Source organism: Oncorhynchus keta, chromosome 29 (assembly GCF_023373465.1).
Source record: "Oncorhynchus keta strain PuntledgeMale-10-30-2019 chromosome 29, Oket_V2, whole genome shotgun sequence".
NCBI classification, from domain to species: domain Eukaryota; kingdom Metazoa; phylum Chordata; class Actinopteri; order Salmoniformes; family Salmonidae; genus Oncorhynchus; species Oncorhynchus keta.
In genome coordinates this window covers 45,444,311-45,462,639 of record NC_068449.1, presented here as the reverse complement: position 1 = coordinate 45,462,639, position 18,329 = coordinate 45,444,311, and the positions used below count along the sequence as shown (strand labels likewise).

The window sequence follows — 18,329 nt, the reverse complement described above, 5'->3', positions numbered from 1 at the left end:
CAGAAGGCACTCCCAGGAATCCCAGTTTGACAATAAATGACTGATTTGTTCCATAAAGTCCATCATTTAGCCACTTGTTAGCGTGTTCAGCCCAGTAATCAATTTTAATGAGGCGCAGGCACTTCACCCAGACAAAAACTCTAAAAGTTCAATTTCCAGTCCTTTAGAAACATGTCAAACGATGTATGGAATCAATCTTTAGGATGTTTTTAACATAAAACATAAATAATGTTCCAACCTGGGAATTCCTATGTCTGAAGAAAAGCACTGGAACGAGAGGTCATGAGCGTCATGAGACCAAGGCACTATGCCAGACCACTCAAACAGTTCTCATGAGCCCCTCCTTTATAGTAGAATCCTCATTCAAGTTTCTAAAGACGGTTGACATCTAGTGGAAGCCGTAGGAAGTGCAACTTGACTCCATAGACAGTGTATTTGGTAGGCCAAGCTTTGAAAAACTACAAACCTCAGATGTCCCACTTCCTGGTTGGATTTGTCTCAGGTTTTCGCCTGCCATATGAGTTCTGTTATACTCACATACATTATTCAAACAGTTGTAGAAACTTCAGAGTGTTTCCTATCCAATACCAATAATAATATGCATATATTAGCATCTGGGACAGAGTAGGAGGCAGTTCACTCTGGGCACGCTATTCATCCAAAAGTGAAAATGCTGCCCCCTATCCCAAAAGAGTTTTAACCGAGGAGTGTTAATTCACCTGTTCCATACACGTTTAATTTTAAAACAATTATCTTACAAAGGAGTTGTTTAATCTAACTGCTTAACTATTTATCTGTACATGGAATTGTATTTGTTGTTCTTTTAGTCATGTTTCTCTCATCTTTACAGGAAAATGCCACAGACACTATCTGATGTGTGGAGACATTTCACAGCAGCTAATGTAGAAGGGAAAGCTGTGTATATTTGCAAATACTGTGCCCAATCATATGTGAGGAATGCAACAAAGATGCAGAATCATCTGGCTAAGTGCATAACGTTCCCACAGCACTCACAACAAGCAACCTCTGACAGAAGTCCCTCTACTTCTATTCAAGGTGAAAATTAGGAATCAGACACCTTATTGATAGCAACAGCACATGGTCCTCCTGGAATCAGAAGTATTTTTGACTCAATGGTGGAACATAGTCAGAGAAATACTGATGAATTTCTTGCTCGAAGCTGTGTATGCAACTGGTTCACCTCTGATGCTCATAAGCAATGTGTATTGGAAGAGATTTCTGAATGTTCTTTGCCCAGCATACACCCCTCCAACCAGACATGCTTTGTCTACTCATTTCCTGGATGCAGAGTTCAACAGAGTTCAAGTGAAGGTAAAGCAAATCATAGAGAAATCAGCCTGTATTGCAATCATCTCTGATGGGTGGTTGAATGTTTGTGGGCAAGGAATAATTAACTACATCATCTCCACCCCTCAACCAGTATTCTACAAGAGCACAGACACAAGGGACAACAGACACATCAGTCTCTACATTGCAGATGAGCTGAAGGCAGTCATCAATGACCTTGGACCACAGAAGGTATTTGAACTGGTGACAGACAAATCTGCGAACATGAAGGCTGCTTGGTCTAAAGTGGAGTCCTACCCTCACATCACACCCATTGGCTGTGCTGCTCATGCATTGAATCTGCTCCTCATGGACATCATGGCACTGAAAGCAATGGATACACTCTACATGAGAGCCAAGGAAATGGTTAGGTATGTGAAGGGTCATCAAGTTATAGCAGTAATCTACCTCACCAAACAAAGTGAGAAGAATAAGAGCACCACATTGAAGCTGCCCAGCAACACCCGTCGGGGTGGTGTTGTCATCATGTTTGACAATCTCCTGGGGGAACGAGTCTCTCCAAGAAATGGCCATATCACAGTCTGCCGATATGGACAGCCCCGTCAAGAGGAGCAGCCTGAAACTCCTGAAACCTATAGCAGTAGCCATTGCTCGGTTTGAGGGAGACAAAGCCATCCTGTCTGATGTTCAGACTCTGCTTGCAGATGTAAGAGAAGAAAAACGTACTGCCCTGCCCACTTCACTGTTGCTCCAAGCAGAGGAAACTGCCGTTCTGAAATATATCAAAAAGCGTGAAGACTTCTGCCTGAAGCCCATACACGCTGCAGCGTACATGTTGGATGCCAAGTAAGCTGGCAAGAGCACCCAGTCTGGTGCAGAGATCAACAAGGCCTATTGTGTCATCACTATTGTGTCTCGTCACCTTGGCAAGGTTCTTGGCAGTCTGGCGAAGTACACTTCCAAGTAAGGGCTTTGGGATGGAGATGCAATATCGCAGTCATGCCATCATAACTTATCAGCCACCTGGTGGAAGGGACATTGTGGATCTGAGGCTCTTTCTCCTGTTCCCTCCATCATCCTCCATCAATCCCACCAACATCAGCTGCCTCAGAGCGCAACTGGTCCTTGTTTGGGAACACGCACACCAAAGCATGCAACAGGTTGACCAATACAAGGGTTGAAAAATTGGTGGCCATCCGGGCACATTTGAGGCTATTTGAGCCTGACAATGAGCCACCCTCTACAAGGTTGGAAAGTGACAGTGAAGATGAGGCCTCAGAGTCTGATGTTCAAGAGGTGGACATTGAGGGAGAAGACATGAAAGCCCGAGAGGAAGACAACCAAACCTTTAGATTCTAGACTATCATTTTACAGGTGTATGTTGAAAATGTTTTTGGAGATGTGATGGATAATTGGGGATCATTCAATATTCACTTTATTTTGTTTTTCAGTGAATTCATCCCATGTGAAGAGTCAACTCATTTAATTAAAGTTAAACAATTAAACTAAATTGTTTTTTAAAATGTATATTGGAAGGATTTAATCATTTGCAATTATGTCTACTTATGATAAGGTAAAAGGTTTCTGTCTACATATGATGTGGTAAATATATCCAATGTAAAAAAAACATCTACATTTAAAACGTATTAATATTAATGTAATATTTCCGTTAATTCCCACGGAAAGTTTCCACCTCTGAATATTCCCCGAAATGTGCAACCCTAACAGCGCGGCAGCTATTTAATGAGTCTGTAATCTGATGTTTTGCCGACGGTTGGCACTAGTGGAAAACACTGCATTCCCACATACCAACACAATCTCACAATCAATTCGTGCATATATGTACAAAATACATTTCAGCAAATTTTGTGCGTTTTTCTGGCTTAATTCGTGAGAAAAGACACAAATTGATTTGTGCGAAAAGACACAAATTTAACCAGTAGGCTACACACAAGCCTTTTCAACAACCATATAGACGCGATAGTTTATATTTAATTTTTGTTCTTAAACCCGATGTAGGATCAGGCAAAATCCCTTGAGTTGCGCACCTTATGCAGGTTTGGTCCTCGGTTGGTTGCCATGTGTCCATATCGAGGGGTGTGGTCATGATGTCTAGGTCCGCTTGTCAACGGATGTGGAAAGCATAGTGCAACCTAGGAGTTTGGTTTCTAGTTTTGAGTCGGTTGATCCACTTCCATCTCTGACACGTGGAAACCGGAGGGGGTGCACTCCACACATATGCGCGTAGGCCGGAGGGGTCCGGGCGAGGCCGGCCAAAGTTGTGGGCCCCATGGTTGCCCACTTGTAGATTGACCCATTGGTTGGGTTAAAGAGTCGTCTGTCCGTAGGGTGGGGGTTAGGGTTAGGTCCAGTTGAAGTTAGGGTTAGGTATAGTTAGTAGAATGGTTAAGGTTAGGGTTAAGGTTAGGGTAAGGTATAGTCGCGTATATGGTTGTTGCAAAGGCTTGTGTGCCTACTGGTTAAATTAGTGTATTTTCACACGAATTAAGTAGCACATAAATTTGTGTATTTTCGAACATATTGAACCACACAAAAATGCACAAAAACTCACAAAATCTGCTGAAATACATTTTGTACATATATGCGCGAATTAGATGTGAGACTGGGCCGTACTCACACAGCCACGCTTTGGTCTCAAACAGGTTACAATGTTGGTCAAACTATAAATCCGGACCGGCCCAACCCGAATCAACTCTACTTTTTCAAGTTACGTTTTTTTGTGGGGGAAGAAGAATAAACGAATAAGCAACTCAAAATAACTTTGATCGCTTTTATTATAATTTTTACATTGCAAAAAGTTAAAATAGTTTTTCATGCCTCGAGATGTACATGATCTGGATAAATAGGTTCCGGAACAAAACAGTCCAAAATGGAGAGATCCGGTTCAAATTAAGCACTGCATTTACATAAGTATTCAGACCCTTTACTGAGTACTTTGTTTAAGCACCTTTGGCAGCAAATACAGCCTTGAGTCTTCTTGGGTATGAGGCTACAAGCTTGGCACACCTATAGTTGGAGAGTTTCTCCCATTCTTCTCTGCAGATCCTCTCAAGATCTGTCAGGTTGGATGGGAGCATCACTGCACAGCTATTTTCAGGTCTCTCCAGAGATGTTTGATAAGGTTCAAGTCCGGACCCTGGCTGGGCCACTCAAGGACATTCAAAGACTTGTCCTGAAGCCACATCTGGGTTTTCTTGACTGTGTGCTTAGGGTCGTTAAGGTTCTGAGCGCTCTGGAGCAGGTTTTCAAGAAGGATCTCTCTGTACTTTGCTCCGTTCATCTTTCCCTCGATCCTGACTATTCTCCCAGTCCCTGTCACTGAAAAACATCCCCACAGCATGATGCTGCCACCACCATGCTTCACCATAGGGATGGTGCCAGGTTTCCTCCAGACGTGACACTTGGTATTCAGGCCAAAGAGTTCAATCTTGGTTTCATCAAACCAGAGAATCTTGTTTCTCATGGTCTGAGAGTCTTTATGTGCTTGTTGGCAAACTTCAAACAAGCTGTTATGTGCCTTACCCTGAGGAGTGGCTTCCGTCTGGCCACTCTACCATAAATGCCTGATTGGTGGAGTGCTGCAGAGATGGTTGTCCTTCTGGAAGGTTCTCCCTTCTCCACAGAGGAACTCTGGAGCTCTGTCAGAGTGGCCATCGGGTTCTTGGTGACCTCCTTGACCAAGGCCCTTCTCCCCGATTGCTCAGTTTGGCCGGGTGGCCAGCTTTAGGAAGAGTATTGGTGGTTCCAAACTTTTTCAATTTAAGAATGATGGAAGCCACTGTGTTCTTGGGGACCTTCAATGCTTCATAAATGTTTTGGTACCCTTCCACAGTTCTGTGCCTCAATACAATCCTGTCTCGGAGTTCCACAGACAATTTTCTCGACCTCATGGCTTGGTTTTTGCACTGTCAAGTGTGGGACCTTATACAGACAGGTGTGTTCCTTTCCAAATAATCTCCAATCAAGTTGTAGAAACATCTCAAGGATGATCACTGGAAACAGGATGCACCTGAGCTCAGTTTCTAATCTCATAGCAAAGGGTCTTTGCTTTACTTATGTAAATAAGGTGTTTCTTTTTTTTTTTTTAAATACATATATAAATGTGCAAACATTTCTAAAAACGTGTTTTGGCTTTGTCACCATGGAATATTGTGTGTAGATTGATGAAGATTTTTTATTTAATTCATTTTAGAATAGGGCTGTAACGTAACAAAAATGTGGAAAAAGTGAAGGGGTCTGAATACTTTCCGAATACTTCATATCCTGTATCCCATTTTCAGGTGATCCTGCTGCTGCTGCTGTTCTTCATGAGGAAGCGTGTGGCACTGACCATCACCCTGTTCCACGTAGCGGGCAAGGTGTTCACTCACCTGCCCCTGCTGGCCCTGCAGCCCTTCTGGACCTTCCTCAGCCTCATGCTCTTCTGGGTCTCCTGGCTCGGTGTGTTCCTCTTCCTCGGAACCACAGGTCAGAATGGAATACAACTTTGTCATGTTGTGAAACAGACATTTTTGTTAATGTCTTTATTTTCCCCTTTCAACAAGATATTTACGTCTAAATAAACCTTTTTGGCGAGGATACCATTTTTTTATTTTACAGATTTGTTCCAATTGTTTTATGCCCCGAAAAACTTGCGTCACTATGGAAAGTTTGGATACTGTACGTATGGACTGTTTGGTTCATTTCATCCTGCTAGTGATGTGATGATTAATCATAGAGATTCTATTAAATTACTAAATGGGCTGTGTCATAAACCCACAAAGTTCCATAATGGGGTGAAAATGGCAGCCATCTTGGTCAGGGAGAAATCCAAAACCAGTTGAATTAGAATAAATGACAGTAGAGGCACGTGATGCATTTCCTGTCTTGCAGGAAAATACAAGTAAGGTATGTGATGCATCAGAAATTGTGTAATGGAGTTATAGTCAATATCAAATATTGTCATATAAATACAGTTTATATGTGTTTTACACACATTGTCTGTATAAATAGCCTCTCAAATATATGTAAACGGACCATAAATGTCTCAGATTCTTAGAAAGCTGTGAGTGCTATTATATGAGTACATTTACATGCACACTAATAATTAAATATTAAAATGATTATGGCAGAGTATGGAAATAGTCATGTAAACACCTTACTCTACTTATCTTATTTGGCGTGAGGTCAAAATTGAAGTAAGCATACGCTGATTAAAACACCTGGTTTTCTGAGCATTCTTTCAAATGATTAGGACACGTAAACAGCTTAATCAGCATTCCAGCTGTGTATTTGATGTGCGTATGTGCCAGAACCGGTAGCGCAAGTCTCCCTCTTATGCGCAAGTGAAGTGAGTTCGGAAAAACTGAAAATATGCATTTTAGAAACAGTTTTCACATACAAATGTTATATGTCCGAACTCAGAATCAAATAGGCTTGGTCACTTGTGGAACAACATGGTCACTGGTGGAACGTTTATTTAAATTGGCGATTTTCTGCAATTATTTAAGTCCCATCAGGTAGCCTGATTTCAGATGTGTCCATGTAAACAGGATGATTACGGAAATCATTATTCTTGCGAAGCATGTAAACGTTTTAAACAAAATATTATATACTGAACAAAAATATTAACGCAACAGGTAAGTTGTTGTTCCCATGTTTCATGAGCTGAAATAAAGAGCCCAGAATTGTTCCATATGCAAAAAAAAAAGCTTATTTCTCAAAAATGTTGTGCGCAATTTTTTTTTTACGTCCATGTTAGTGAGCATTTCTCCTTTGCCAAGATAATCCATCCACCTGACAGGTGTGGCATATCAAGAAGCTGATTAAATAGCATGATCATTACACAGGTACACCTTGTACTGGGGACAATAAAAGGCCACTCTAAAATGTGCAGTTTTGTCACACAACACAATGCCACAGATGTCTCAAGGTTTGAGGGAGCGTGCAATTGGCATGCTGACTGCAGGAATGTCCACCAGAGCTGTTGCCAGAGAATTAAATGTTCATTTCTCTACCATAACCCGCCGCCAACGTCGTTTTAGAGAATTTGGCAGTACGTCCAACCGGCTTCACAACCGCAGACCACGTGTAACCACGCCAGCCCATCAACTGATTTGAGCCAGTGTAGGACTGTGGATTGACCGCATTGTTTGAATGGAATGTTGGCACATTGTCAGTTAATTAGAAACATTTATGGAAACATTCCTCTACCGACCTACACACATACAGTGCAGATAAATTCTTCACATTCATTATTTTACACACTATCTTATGACAGCACTGGCAAACCATGGTTGACCAACATGGGTGACCTTAGGACCATCACAAGAAGGTTCATGTCCATTCTAGTGTTCTAATTCCTGCTTCTATGTGATTAACACACTCATGTGACATTTTGGAACTGAAAGCGCATGGCTAGAGTGGCATGACTCGACGCCCACTCTTATTTAGATTCTTGGGTCGGTCTGGTGCTGTGGGTGGCAGCTCGGGCGCACAGTCAAAGAAAAGGTCTCTGGAATCTACCCAATACATCATGTTCTCCCTCATCAACAACAACACCAGAGCGACCTCCAATGCAACAACGCGTCATGTTTTTGTAGAATCTGTCTGCCTACTATCTTCCTTTGTCTGCCTTTTAGCTGTTCCTGGATGTTATTCAGATTAGAGTTCGATAAACTAGATAACCTTAAAAAAAAGTGTCCAACAAACTCATCCGAGCTGCAGTGTTTGTTGTTGAAAAATCGTGCCATCTTGCTGTATTATATTTGAATGAAAATATTTTCCCCAAAAAATCTTCCAGGAACAATCATGATCCTTGAATGCCTTGCAGATCAGAGGAGATCAGCCTGCCCCTAACATTTGCTGTAGGGAACCCTGTAAAGAACGAGAAGATTGACCCCATACCTTAGCTGTGTGCCCCTACAGGCACCCCTGTGCAGAGCGACCTCGAACCCTGTCTGTGTGTAACCCCTACAGGTAGCCCAGTGCAGAGTGAGGAGACAGGGCTGGTGGAGTTTCGTATGTCAGGTCCACTCCAGTACATGGTGTGGTACCACGCTGTGGGCCTCATCTGGATCAGTCAGTTCATCCTGGCCTGCCAGCAGATGACCGTGGCCGGAGCTGTGGTCACCTACTACTTCACAAGGTCAGGAGAGAGTGTTGTGATGAAATGCTGTTGTGATGAAATGCTATGTGATGAAATGCTATGTGATGAAATGCTATGTGATGAAATGCCATGTGATGAAACGCTATGTGATGAAATGTAATAAAAGTAATGGCATGGTTGTGATGTGTTCACTTGGAAATACCCCGTATCAGTCCTGGGTCCAGGTTTCTGGGTTTCTTCTGTCAAATACGTTAGCTGCACTTCATTGAGCTTGCCTGGTGCATTTGAACCAATGGAATTGTCCCAAAAGTGCAAAGCACACCCATCTTAGCTACAGCACAGCGCCTGCTTTATTGGTCCATTAGTACGGACAACACTATTTAATCCCAAGTCAGTCCTGTATCAGTTAATTTGACTATTTTACAACTCTTCTTCTTTTCCTCTATCCTGTGGTGGACATCAGGAATAAATCTCAACTGCCCATGACCCCCATCGTGTCGTCTATGCTGCGTCTGACCCGCTACCATCTGGGCACCGTGGCCAAAGGCTCCTTCATCATCACCCTGGTGGAGATCCCTCGCCTCATCCTCACCTACATCCACAACCAACTGAAAGGAAAAGTATGTACTTTATCTCATTCAGCTATATCAAATGTGTATTTGTCACATGCGCCGAATACAATGGGTGAATATCACTGACATCCACAATCAGTTCAATGGCAGAGTATGTAGGGTGTTCACCCACTGCTCTAGAATGTTGAGGAAAAACGGGGCAATTCAAGAGAGTACTACAAAATTAATGTCAAGACGTAGTTTTCTTTGCCCTATGTCATTATAAATCTCATATAATGAATAATTCAATTGTTCTCTACAACCTTATAACCTTAATAATATACTTGTACTTTTTAAAATTTGATTGAACCTTTTATATTGACAGGGAAGTCATACTGAGACTAGGATCTCTTCCACAGAGGAGCCCTACATAAATACACCAAACACATACAATATACACAATTACAAAACATATGAAGAAAAACAGACACATTTATCAACATAAGAGGTCTCCCTCCGGTCATTACTCTGAACTGACCATGGGGAACATCTCATTTCAGAGGGCTCTGGAAGTGGTTCCACATAAAGGTGGAAAAAAAAAACCTAAAAGCAGCTTTACCCAACTCTGTGGAGACCAAATCAAATCAAATCAAATTTTATTTGTCACATACACATGGTTAGCAGATGTTAATGCGAGTGTAGCGAAATGCTTGTGCTTCTAGTTCCGACAATGCAGTAATAACCAACAAGTAATCTAACTAACAATTCCAAAACTACTGTCTTATACACAGTGTAAGGGGATAAAGAATATGTACATAAAGACATATGAATGAGTGATGGTACAGAGCAGCATAGGCAAGATACAGTAGATGGTATCGAGTACAGTATATACATATGAGATGAGTATGTAAACAAAGTGTCATAGTTAAAGTGGCTAGTGATACATGTATTACATAAGGATTCAGTCGATGATATAGAGTACAGTATATACGTATGCATATGAGATGAATAATGTAGGGTATGTAACATTATATAAGGTAGCATTGTTTAAAGTGGCTAGTGATATATTTACATCATTTCCCATCAAGTCCCATTATTAAAGTGGCTGGAGCCATGAATAAAGAATGTTACCAACACATCCTCCAAGAGCAACTTCTCCCAACCATCCAGGAACAGTTTGGTGAAGAACAATGCCTTTTCCAGCATAATGGAGCACCTTGCCATAAGGCAAAAGTGATAACTAAGCGGCTCGTGGAACAAAAAATCGATATTTTGGGTCCATGGCCAGGAAACTCCCCAAACCTTAATCCCATTGAGAACTTGTGGTCAATCCTCAAGTAGCGGGTGGAAAAACAAAACCCCACAAGTTCTGACAAACTCCAAGCATTGATTATGCAAGAATGGGCTGCCATCAGTCAGGATGTGGCTCAGAAGTTAATTGACAGCATGTCAGGGTGGATGGCAGAGGTCTTGAAAAAGTGAGTCAACACTGCAACACTGCAAATATTGACCCTTTGCATCAACTTGTAATTGTAAAAAAAAAGCCTTTGACACTTATGAAATGCTTGTAATTATACTCCAGTATTCTACAGTAACATCTGACAAAAATATCTAAAGATAATTGATAATTGTGTACTAAAAACATCCATGTGTTTTTGCAGAGCATGCAACCATGCCGACAACCTCAAATGACTGCCTCGCCTGGTTCACCAACTACTTCTCAGATAGAGTTCAGTGTGTCAAATCGGAGGGCCTGTTGTCCGGACCTCTGGCAGTCTCTATGGGGGTGCCACAGGGTTAAATTCTAGGGCCGACTCTTTTCTCTCTATACATCAATGATGTTGCTCTTGCTGCTGGTCATTCCCTGATCCACCTCTACGCAAATGACACTATTCTGTATACATCTGGCCCGTCTTTGGACATTGTGTTAACAAACCTCCAAACGAGCTTCAATGCCATACAACACTCCTTCCATGGCCTCCAACTGCTCTTAAATGCTAGTAAAACTAAATGCATGCTTTTCAACCGATCGCTGCCCGCACCCGCCTGACCGACTAGCATCACTACTCTGGACGGTTCTGACTTAGAATATGTGGACAACTACAAATACCTAGGTGTCTGGTTAGACTGTAAACTCTCCTTCCAGACTCACATGAAGCATCTCCAAGCCAAAATTAAATCTAGAATCGGCTTCCTATTTCACAACAAAGCCTCCTTCACTCATGATGCTAAACATACCTTTGTAAAACTGACTATCCTACCGATCCTTGACTTCGGTGATGTCATTTACAAAATAGCCAAAAACACTCTACTCAGCAAATTAGATGAAGTCTATCACAGTGCCATCCTTTTTGTTGCCAAAGCCTCATATACTACCTACCACTGCGACCTGTATGCTCTCGTTGGCTGGCCCTCACTTCATATTCTTCGCCAAACCCACTGGATCCAGGTAATCTATAAGTCTTTGCTAGGGAAAGAACAAAGAAGCCTTATCTCAGCTCACTGGTCACCATAGCAACACCCACCCGTAGCACGCGCTCCAGCAGGTATATTTCACTGGTCATCCCCAAAGCCAACTCCTCCTTTGGCCGCCTTTTTTCTAGTTCTCCGCTGCTAATGACTGGAATGAATTGCAAAAATCACTGAAACTGGAGACTTATATCTCCCTCACTAACTTTGAGCATCAGCTCTCAGAGCAGATTAACGATCACAGCACGTCTACACAGCCCATCTGTAAATAGCCCACCCAACTACCTCATTCCCCAAATTGTTATTTATTCTTGCTCTTTTTGCATCCCAGTATCTCTACTTGCACGTCATCATCTGCACATCTATCACTCCAGTGTTAATGCTAAATTATAATTATTTTGCCACTATGGCCTATTTATTGCCTTACCTCCCTAATCTTACTACATTTGCACACATTGTATGTCGAGTTTTCTATTGTGTTAATGACTGTACGTTTGTTTATAACTCTGTGTTGTTTTTGTCGCAGTGCTTTACTTTATCTTGGCCAGGTCGCAGTTGTAAATGAGAACATGTTCTCAACTGGCCTACCTGGTAAAATAAAGGTGAAATAGAATAAAATTAATAAAACATCTGTGGAGAAATGGCTGGACAACAGGCCTCACCAAAAAAAAAACGCATGGTTCCACAGAATAGCAACTGGGATGGACCCCGAGGCGAATGTGGCTTCTTCATCAACATGTTTATGCTTTCGTTAATAAAATAATGATAAAAATACTCTTTCAAAATGCAGATGTTTATTTCGTTATGGGTCCATAACAAATTACTATGGGAATAAATATCACTTGAATGACAGAAATATTGGAACAAAGTAGGCTTTGATTCATGCCTGGGCCGGCAGGACACAGAGTTCGGACGAACCATTGGGTCGAAACTACAGAACAGTACAAAACAAGAGAACACATTATTCATCCACAGCTACATCGAAGTCTGTGGAGGGCTGAGTACATCCTTATTGTATTCACTTATACAGTATCAACATGATATTAACTTATAGAGCTGATAAGAGACTAAAATAACTGTGGGTAAATACAGTGCCTTCAGAAAGTATTCATATCCCATGACTTATTCCACATTTTGCTGTGTTACAGCCTGATTTCAAAATTGATTCAGTTGATTATTTTTCTTACCCATCTACACACATACACAATAATGACAAAGTGAAAACATGTTTTTTTGAAAATACATTGAAATTGAAATACAGAAATATCTAATTTACGTAAGTATTCATACCCCGAAGTGAATACTTTGTAGAAACACTTTTGGCGGCGATTACAGCTTTGAGTCATCTTGGGTATGTCTGTATCAGCTTTGCACATCTGGATTTGGGGATTTTCTCCCATTATTCCTTGCAGATTTTCTCAATCTCTGTTAAATTTAATTGGGGAGCGGTGGTAAACAGCAATCTTCAAGTCTTTCCACTGATTTTCAATGTGTTTCAAGCCTGAGCTGTGGCTGGGCTACTTAAGGACTTTCACATTCTTGTTCTGAAGCCATTCCAGCATTGCTTTGGCTGTAGGCTTGGGGTCATTGTCCTGTTGGAACATAAATATTCACCCCAATCTAATGTTGTTTGCACTCTGAAGAAGCTTCTCATCAAAGGAATTGCCTGTAACTTATCTCCATTCATTGTTCCCTCTGTCCTTACCAGTCTCTGCCGCTGAGAAGCATCCCCATAGCATGATACTGCCACCACCATGCCTCACGGTAGGGATGGTGTTAGATGGGTGATGAGTTGTGCTGGTTTTCTTCAGACATTGTGCTTTGCAGTCATGCCATAGAGTTACATCAGACCGCAGAATCTTTTGCTTTATGCTCTGTCTTTCATTTGCCTTTTTGCAAACTCCAGGCGTGCTATCATGTGCCTTTTTCTCGGTGGTTTTCGTCTGGCCGTTCTCCCATCAAGCCCATATTGGTGAAGTGCTGTAGAGACTGTTGTTCTCCCATCTCAGCTAAGGACTCTGTAGTTCTGTCAGAGTGGTCATTGGATTCTAGGTCACCTCCCTGACTAAGGTCCTTCTTGCCTGGTTGCTCAGTTTGGTTGGACGGTAGCTCCAGGCAGATTCTGGGTAGTTCTATGTTTTATTGAATTTCCCAATGATGGTGACAACTGTGCTCTTGGAAACTATCAACACTCTAGAAATAGTTTTATACCCTTCCCAGATATATGCCTCATCACAATTCTATCTCGGGAGATCTACGGACAGTTCCTTAGACTTCATGGTTTACCGTAGTTTCTGCTCTGACATTGCCCTGTCAACTGTGGGACCTTTATATAGACAGTAGTGTTTCTTTATAAATCATGTACAAACAATTGAATTGGCCACAGGTGTACTCCAATCAAGTTGTTTTGTGACATCTCAGGGATGATCAAAGGATATTGGATGTGTCTGAGCTCAATTTGTAGTGTCATTGCAAAGGGGTGTGAATACTTATGTAAATGAGTTATTCCTGTTTTCACTTTGCATTATGGGGAATTGTGTGTTGATGGGTGAACAAAATAATATATTTAATCCATTTGAATTCAGGCTGTAACACAACTAATTGTGGAGTAAGTCAAGGGGTATGAATATTTTCTGAAGGTGCACTGTAGGTAGATATGAATAATCAAAGCAACATAACTTGTATTACTGATTTAAGTTAATGCCAGTTGAGTTTTCATTGTCAGTAAGCACAAGCATTTATTATCCATATTAAGATGTACAGAACCGTTTTCATTTCATGATGAAATTTCAGAGGAAACCTGTGAACATCCTAATCATGTGACATGTCAATCTGACTAAATACAGTAATTTTGATGATTTGTAAATTGTCTGTTGCAGAACAACAGTTCCCTCGTTGTTTAACCAGTCTGTGTGATTGACATGAGAGATGATGAGTGGGGCTGAGTTTTTGCGATCAGTATTATTACAGGATTCAAAGAATGGAAAGAGTGTCTCTGTAAAGGTGCAGACCGTGGAAGAGTAGATATGAGACCTGGCCTCCACATCATAAAAGGAGACCTGACCCTCCACATAGTCCACAAACAACCCCACCTTCTTGGGCTTCTCTCTCAGGGAGAGAAGGCAGTCCAGATTCCATTCTCAGGGCCCAGTGTGATTTTACCATCTCTTTATTCAGCGTCCAGCTAAGACAATAGCTCTCCTCGCGGTCCCCACACACATATCACTGAGAACACTGAGCTCAGTGATTTACTGCTCCAGCTTGGCTTTTCTCAATGGATTTCACCAGAGTACTGAAGAACTGCACACACTCTGCTATCTCTCTCTCTGCATCACTCTTCCTCTGTATAGACAGTGTCATAAGTCTTGTGGTCTGTTTCAGTGCAGAACTGACACACACGCCTGGTCATTACTACAGAACACCTCCAGGGGTCTGTCATGCTTCTTACAGATCCTGTCTTCCAGGTTCTCCACAGGGTTGATCAGCTTGTGTCTCTTGAACGCTGGGGCTATCTGATGAGGCTCCAGGTGAGTCTCACAGTAAGAGGCCAGACACACCAGGCAGGACTTCAGGGCACCGAGGTTCATCAGTGCTCACGTCACAGGGCTTTTTTGTCAACGTTTGGGAGGAGACTCCATCTTTACCACCGTCTCTCATCCTTTTAAAATTCTCTACAACCTCTCTGAAGGTCGTGTCGACACGAAGCTCAAGTCGTCTGGAGAATTGCTCCTGTCGGACATCGACACAGGTCCTTGCCGTTCCGATACTTTGTGACAAAGACCATGCAGAAGTTGTGTCCACACGAAGTGGAGACTGGCTCAGTGAACACATCCAGATAGATAGAGCACATAAACTGCTCTTCAAACAGGAGACTGCTGGAGGAAGCCATATTTAAAGAGAGAGAGAGCAAACACTCTCTGAAATACTTCAGATCAAAATACTAAAAGACTCCAGCTCCAGATTATAATCAATCAATAATGCATTATATATACAGTGCCTTGCGAAAGTATTCGGCCCCCTTTATGGAAGAGTGGCAAGAAGAAAGCCATTTCTTAAAGATATCCATAAAAAGTGTTGTTTAAAGTTTGCCACAAGCCACCTGGGAGACACACCAAACATGTGGAAGAAGGTGCTCTGGTCAGATGAAACCAAAATTGAACTTTTTGGCAACAATGCAAAACGTTATGTGTGGCGTAAAAGCAACACAGCTCATCACCCTGAACACACCATCCCCACTGTCAAACATGGTGGTGGCAGCATCATGGTTTGGGCCTGCTTTTCTTCAGCAGGGACAGGGAAGATGGTTAAAATTGATGGGAAGATGGAGCCAAATACAGGACCATTCTGGAAGAAAACCTGATGGAGTCTGCAAAAGACCTGAGACTGGGACGGAGATTTGTCTTCCAACAAGACAATGATCCAAAACATAAAGAAAAATCTACAATGGAATGGTTCAAAAATAAACATATCCAGGTGTTAGAATGGCCAAGTCAAAGTCCAGACCTGAATCCAATCGAGAATCTGTGGAAAGAACTGAAAACTGCTGTTCATAAATGCTCTCCCTCCAACCTCACTGAGCTCGAGCTGTTTTGCAAGGAGGAATGGGAAAAAATTTCAGTCTCTCAATGTGCAAAACTGATAGAGACATACCCCAAGCGACTTACAGCTGTAATCGCAGCAAAAGGTGGCGCTACAAAGTATTAACTTAAGGGGCTGAATAATTTTGCACGCCCAATTTTTCAGTTTTTGATTTGTTAAAAAAGTTTGAAATATCCAATAAATGTCATTCCACTTCATGATTGTGTCCCACTTGTTGTTGATTCTTCACAAAAAAATACAGTTTTATATCTTTATGTTTGAAGCCTGAAATGTGGCAAAAGGTTGCAAAGTTCAAGGGGGGCGAATACTTTCGCAAGGCACTGTATATAGATAGATATATATATATATTTTTACAGAGCATTATTTATTTCCTCTAATGACAGTAGAAATTAATCAATGTTCTAAATATAGTTAAACATAGCTACGGTAGATAAAGAAAACAGGAGATGACCATAAACTGTTATCAGGTAACATTTCTTCACCAAACCATGTAAATCTACTGACCTGTGTCTGTGTAAAAGAGTGTGTCCAATGTTTATTTTCTGGACTATAGTATCAAAAAAACGACCGGAGAGTCAGCATCGTGAAGATACTTTTCTGAAGAGTTTGAGGGTATTTCCTCATGTGCACAACATACAGTAAGTAGTAGGTGTATCCCACCCAGTGCTGTTCTGTGCTCTGGAACAGAATTAACCCTTCACATGGCTTATCTCTGTCTTCATTCTTGATACATTCTTTTACAATTTTAAAATCAAACAAGGTTGAACAGTTTCAACAGGAGTCTTCCATTTTCCTTTTTACTGATTTAGGTCGAAAAAGTGTGAATCAGAAATATTTAAACATAAAGACCTATTGCAGGTGTATGGAAGGTTTTTAGACAACAACAACAAGTTACAATTCCACACGGGGATGAAAAAATAGTGTCAGTCTTGGCAGATTTGACAATTAAGAAGCAAGACATATCCCAGATTGCGTTGTTAAACGTTCTTGCTTTCACTCATACCAATTACCAGTTTGTCAAGTCAGACAATGGGTGGAGAACTAAAACTGAATGCGTTTTCTGTTGGTAGGAAAATGCCTGTGCTCGCTGTATGCTGAAAGCCTGCATCTGCTGCTTGTGGTGCCTGAAGAAGTGTCTAACATACCTGAATCAAGTAAGTTTCCTATCAGACTGATTGTCATCGAAGATGTTGATTATTCTAACTATTACATACATTATATCATTGACAACAGTCTATTTTACAAGGGAGACTCATTCCAAGATGACACATTGTTATTGACGATACTCCTGTCTGTCTGTTTTCACCACAGAACGCGTACACGGCCACCGCGATCAACAGTACCAGTTTCTGTACGTCGGCATGCGATGCCTTTGTCATCCTGGTAGAGAATGCCCTCAGAGTGGCCACCATCAACACCGTGGGGGACTTTGTCCTCTTCCTGGGAAAGGTAACGGCCACATAACGACGCCATTTTAGCAATATTTCAAGCATAATAATACTATTCTATCTATCACCCTCTCTCTTTTTCTCTTTTCTCCCTTTCCCACCCCCACTTTTCTCCATCTTTCCCTGTGTGTGTGTGTGTGTCCAGGTACTGATCGTCTCCTGCACAGCGTTCGTCGGTGTACTGTCGCTCAACTACCAGCGGGACTACACGGTGTGGGTGCTGCCCCTGCTCATCGTCTGCCTATTCTCCTGGCTGGTGGCCCACTGCTTCCTGTCTGTCTTTGAGATTGTGGTGGACGTGCTCTTCCTCTGCTTCGCCGTGGACACCAAGCACAACGACGGCAGCCCCGGCCGAGAGTTCTACATGGACAAAGCCCTCATGGTGAGGGGAAGGGAGGCGAGGCTGGGTGGGAGATTATGTCTGGGTCCCCGATTCTCCACCTGTCATGGATTAAAAGCAATGGATTGGTGTAATCACAGATAACAATGAAAAGAAATGTCTTTAAAAAATGTATCTTGCCAGTCGTGGCGTGGCAAGATCTGGTGGGACCATTCTAGCCAATGCGTGGGCAGATACGCAGATACGCGTGTGAACAACAGGCACAACTCCGACAGGCACAACAGGCACAGCTTGCCGGGATTTCGCATGTCCTACTTATGTCAGTACAACTGAAACAACCTAAGCATTACGAGACTTCTATTCGATCAGATAAGCCTCATGTAGTAATTAAACCATACCATTTTTTGCTAAACAAATTTGACCCTCATTGACCTCCATACAAAAACCTGTTTAAAAACACCATCTGTTGGAGAAGATACATCTTGGGCCCAGTTATCCCTCTCACG

The 18,329-nt window shown here is 42.0% G+C and overlaps 1 protein-coding gene and 1 pseudogene across 1 annotated transcript in view; one reads left to right on the top strand and one right to left on the bottom strand.

The window, feature by feature from the left end:
• Positions 1-18,329, top strand: part of LOC118362965 (choline transporter-like protein 1) — a 29,781-nt gene that overhangs the window by 9,959 nt on the left and 1,493 nt on the right. The window contains exons 9-14 of the mRNA XM_035743724.2: positions 5,610-5,796; positions 8,287-8,455; positions 8,880-9,036; positions 17,106-17,189; positions 17,347-17,484; positions 17,629-17,865. Of these exons, the coding sequence (XP_035599617.1) occupies positions 5,610-5,796; positions 8,287-8,455; positions 8,880-9,036; positions 17,106-17,189; positions 17,347-17,484; positions 17,629-17,865 (972 nt within the window). The remainder of the gene's footprint in view (positions 1-5,609; positions 5,797-8,286; positions 8,456-8,879; positions 9,037-17,105; positions 17,190-17,346; positions 17,485-17,628; positions 17,866-18,329) is intronic.
• LOC118362966 (E3 ubiquitin/ISG15 ligase TRIM25-like) lies at positions 13,691-16,291 on the bottom strand (annotated as a pseudogene).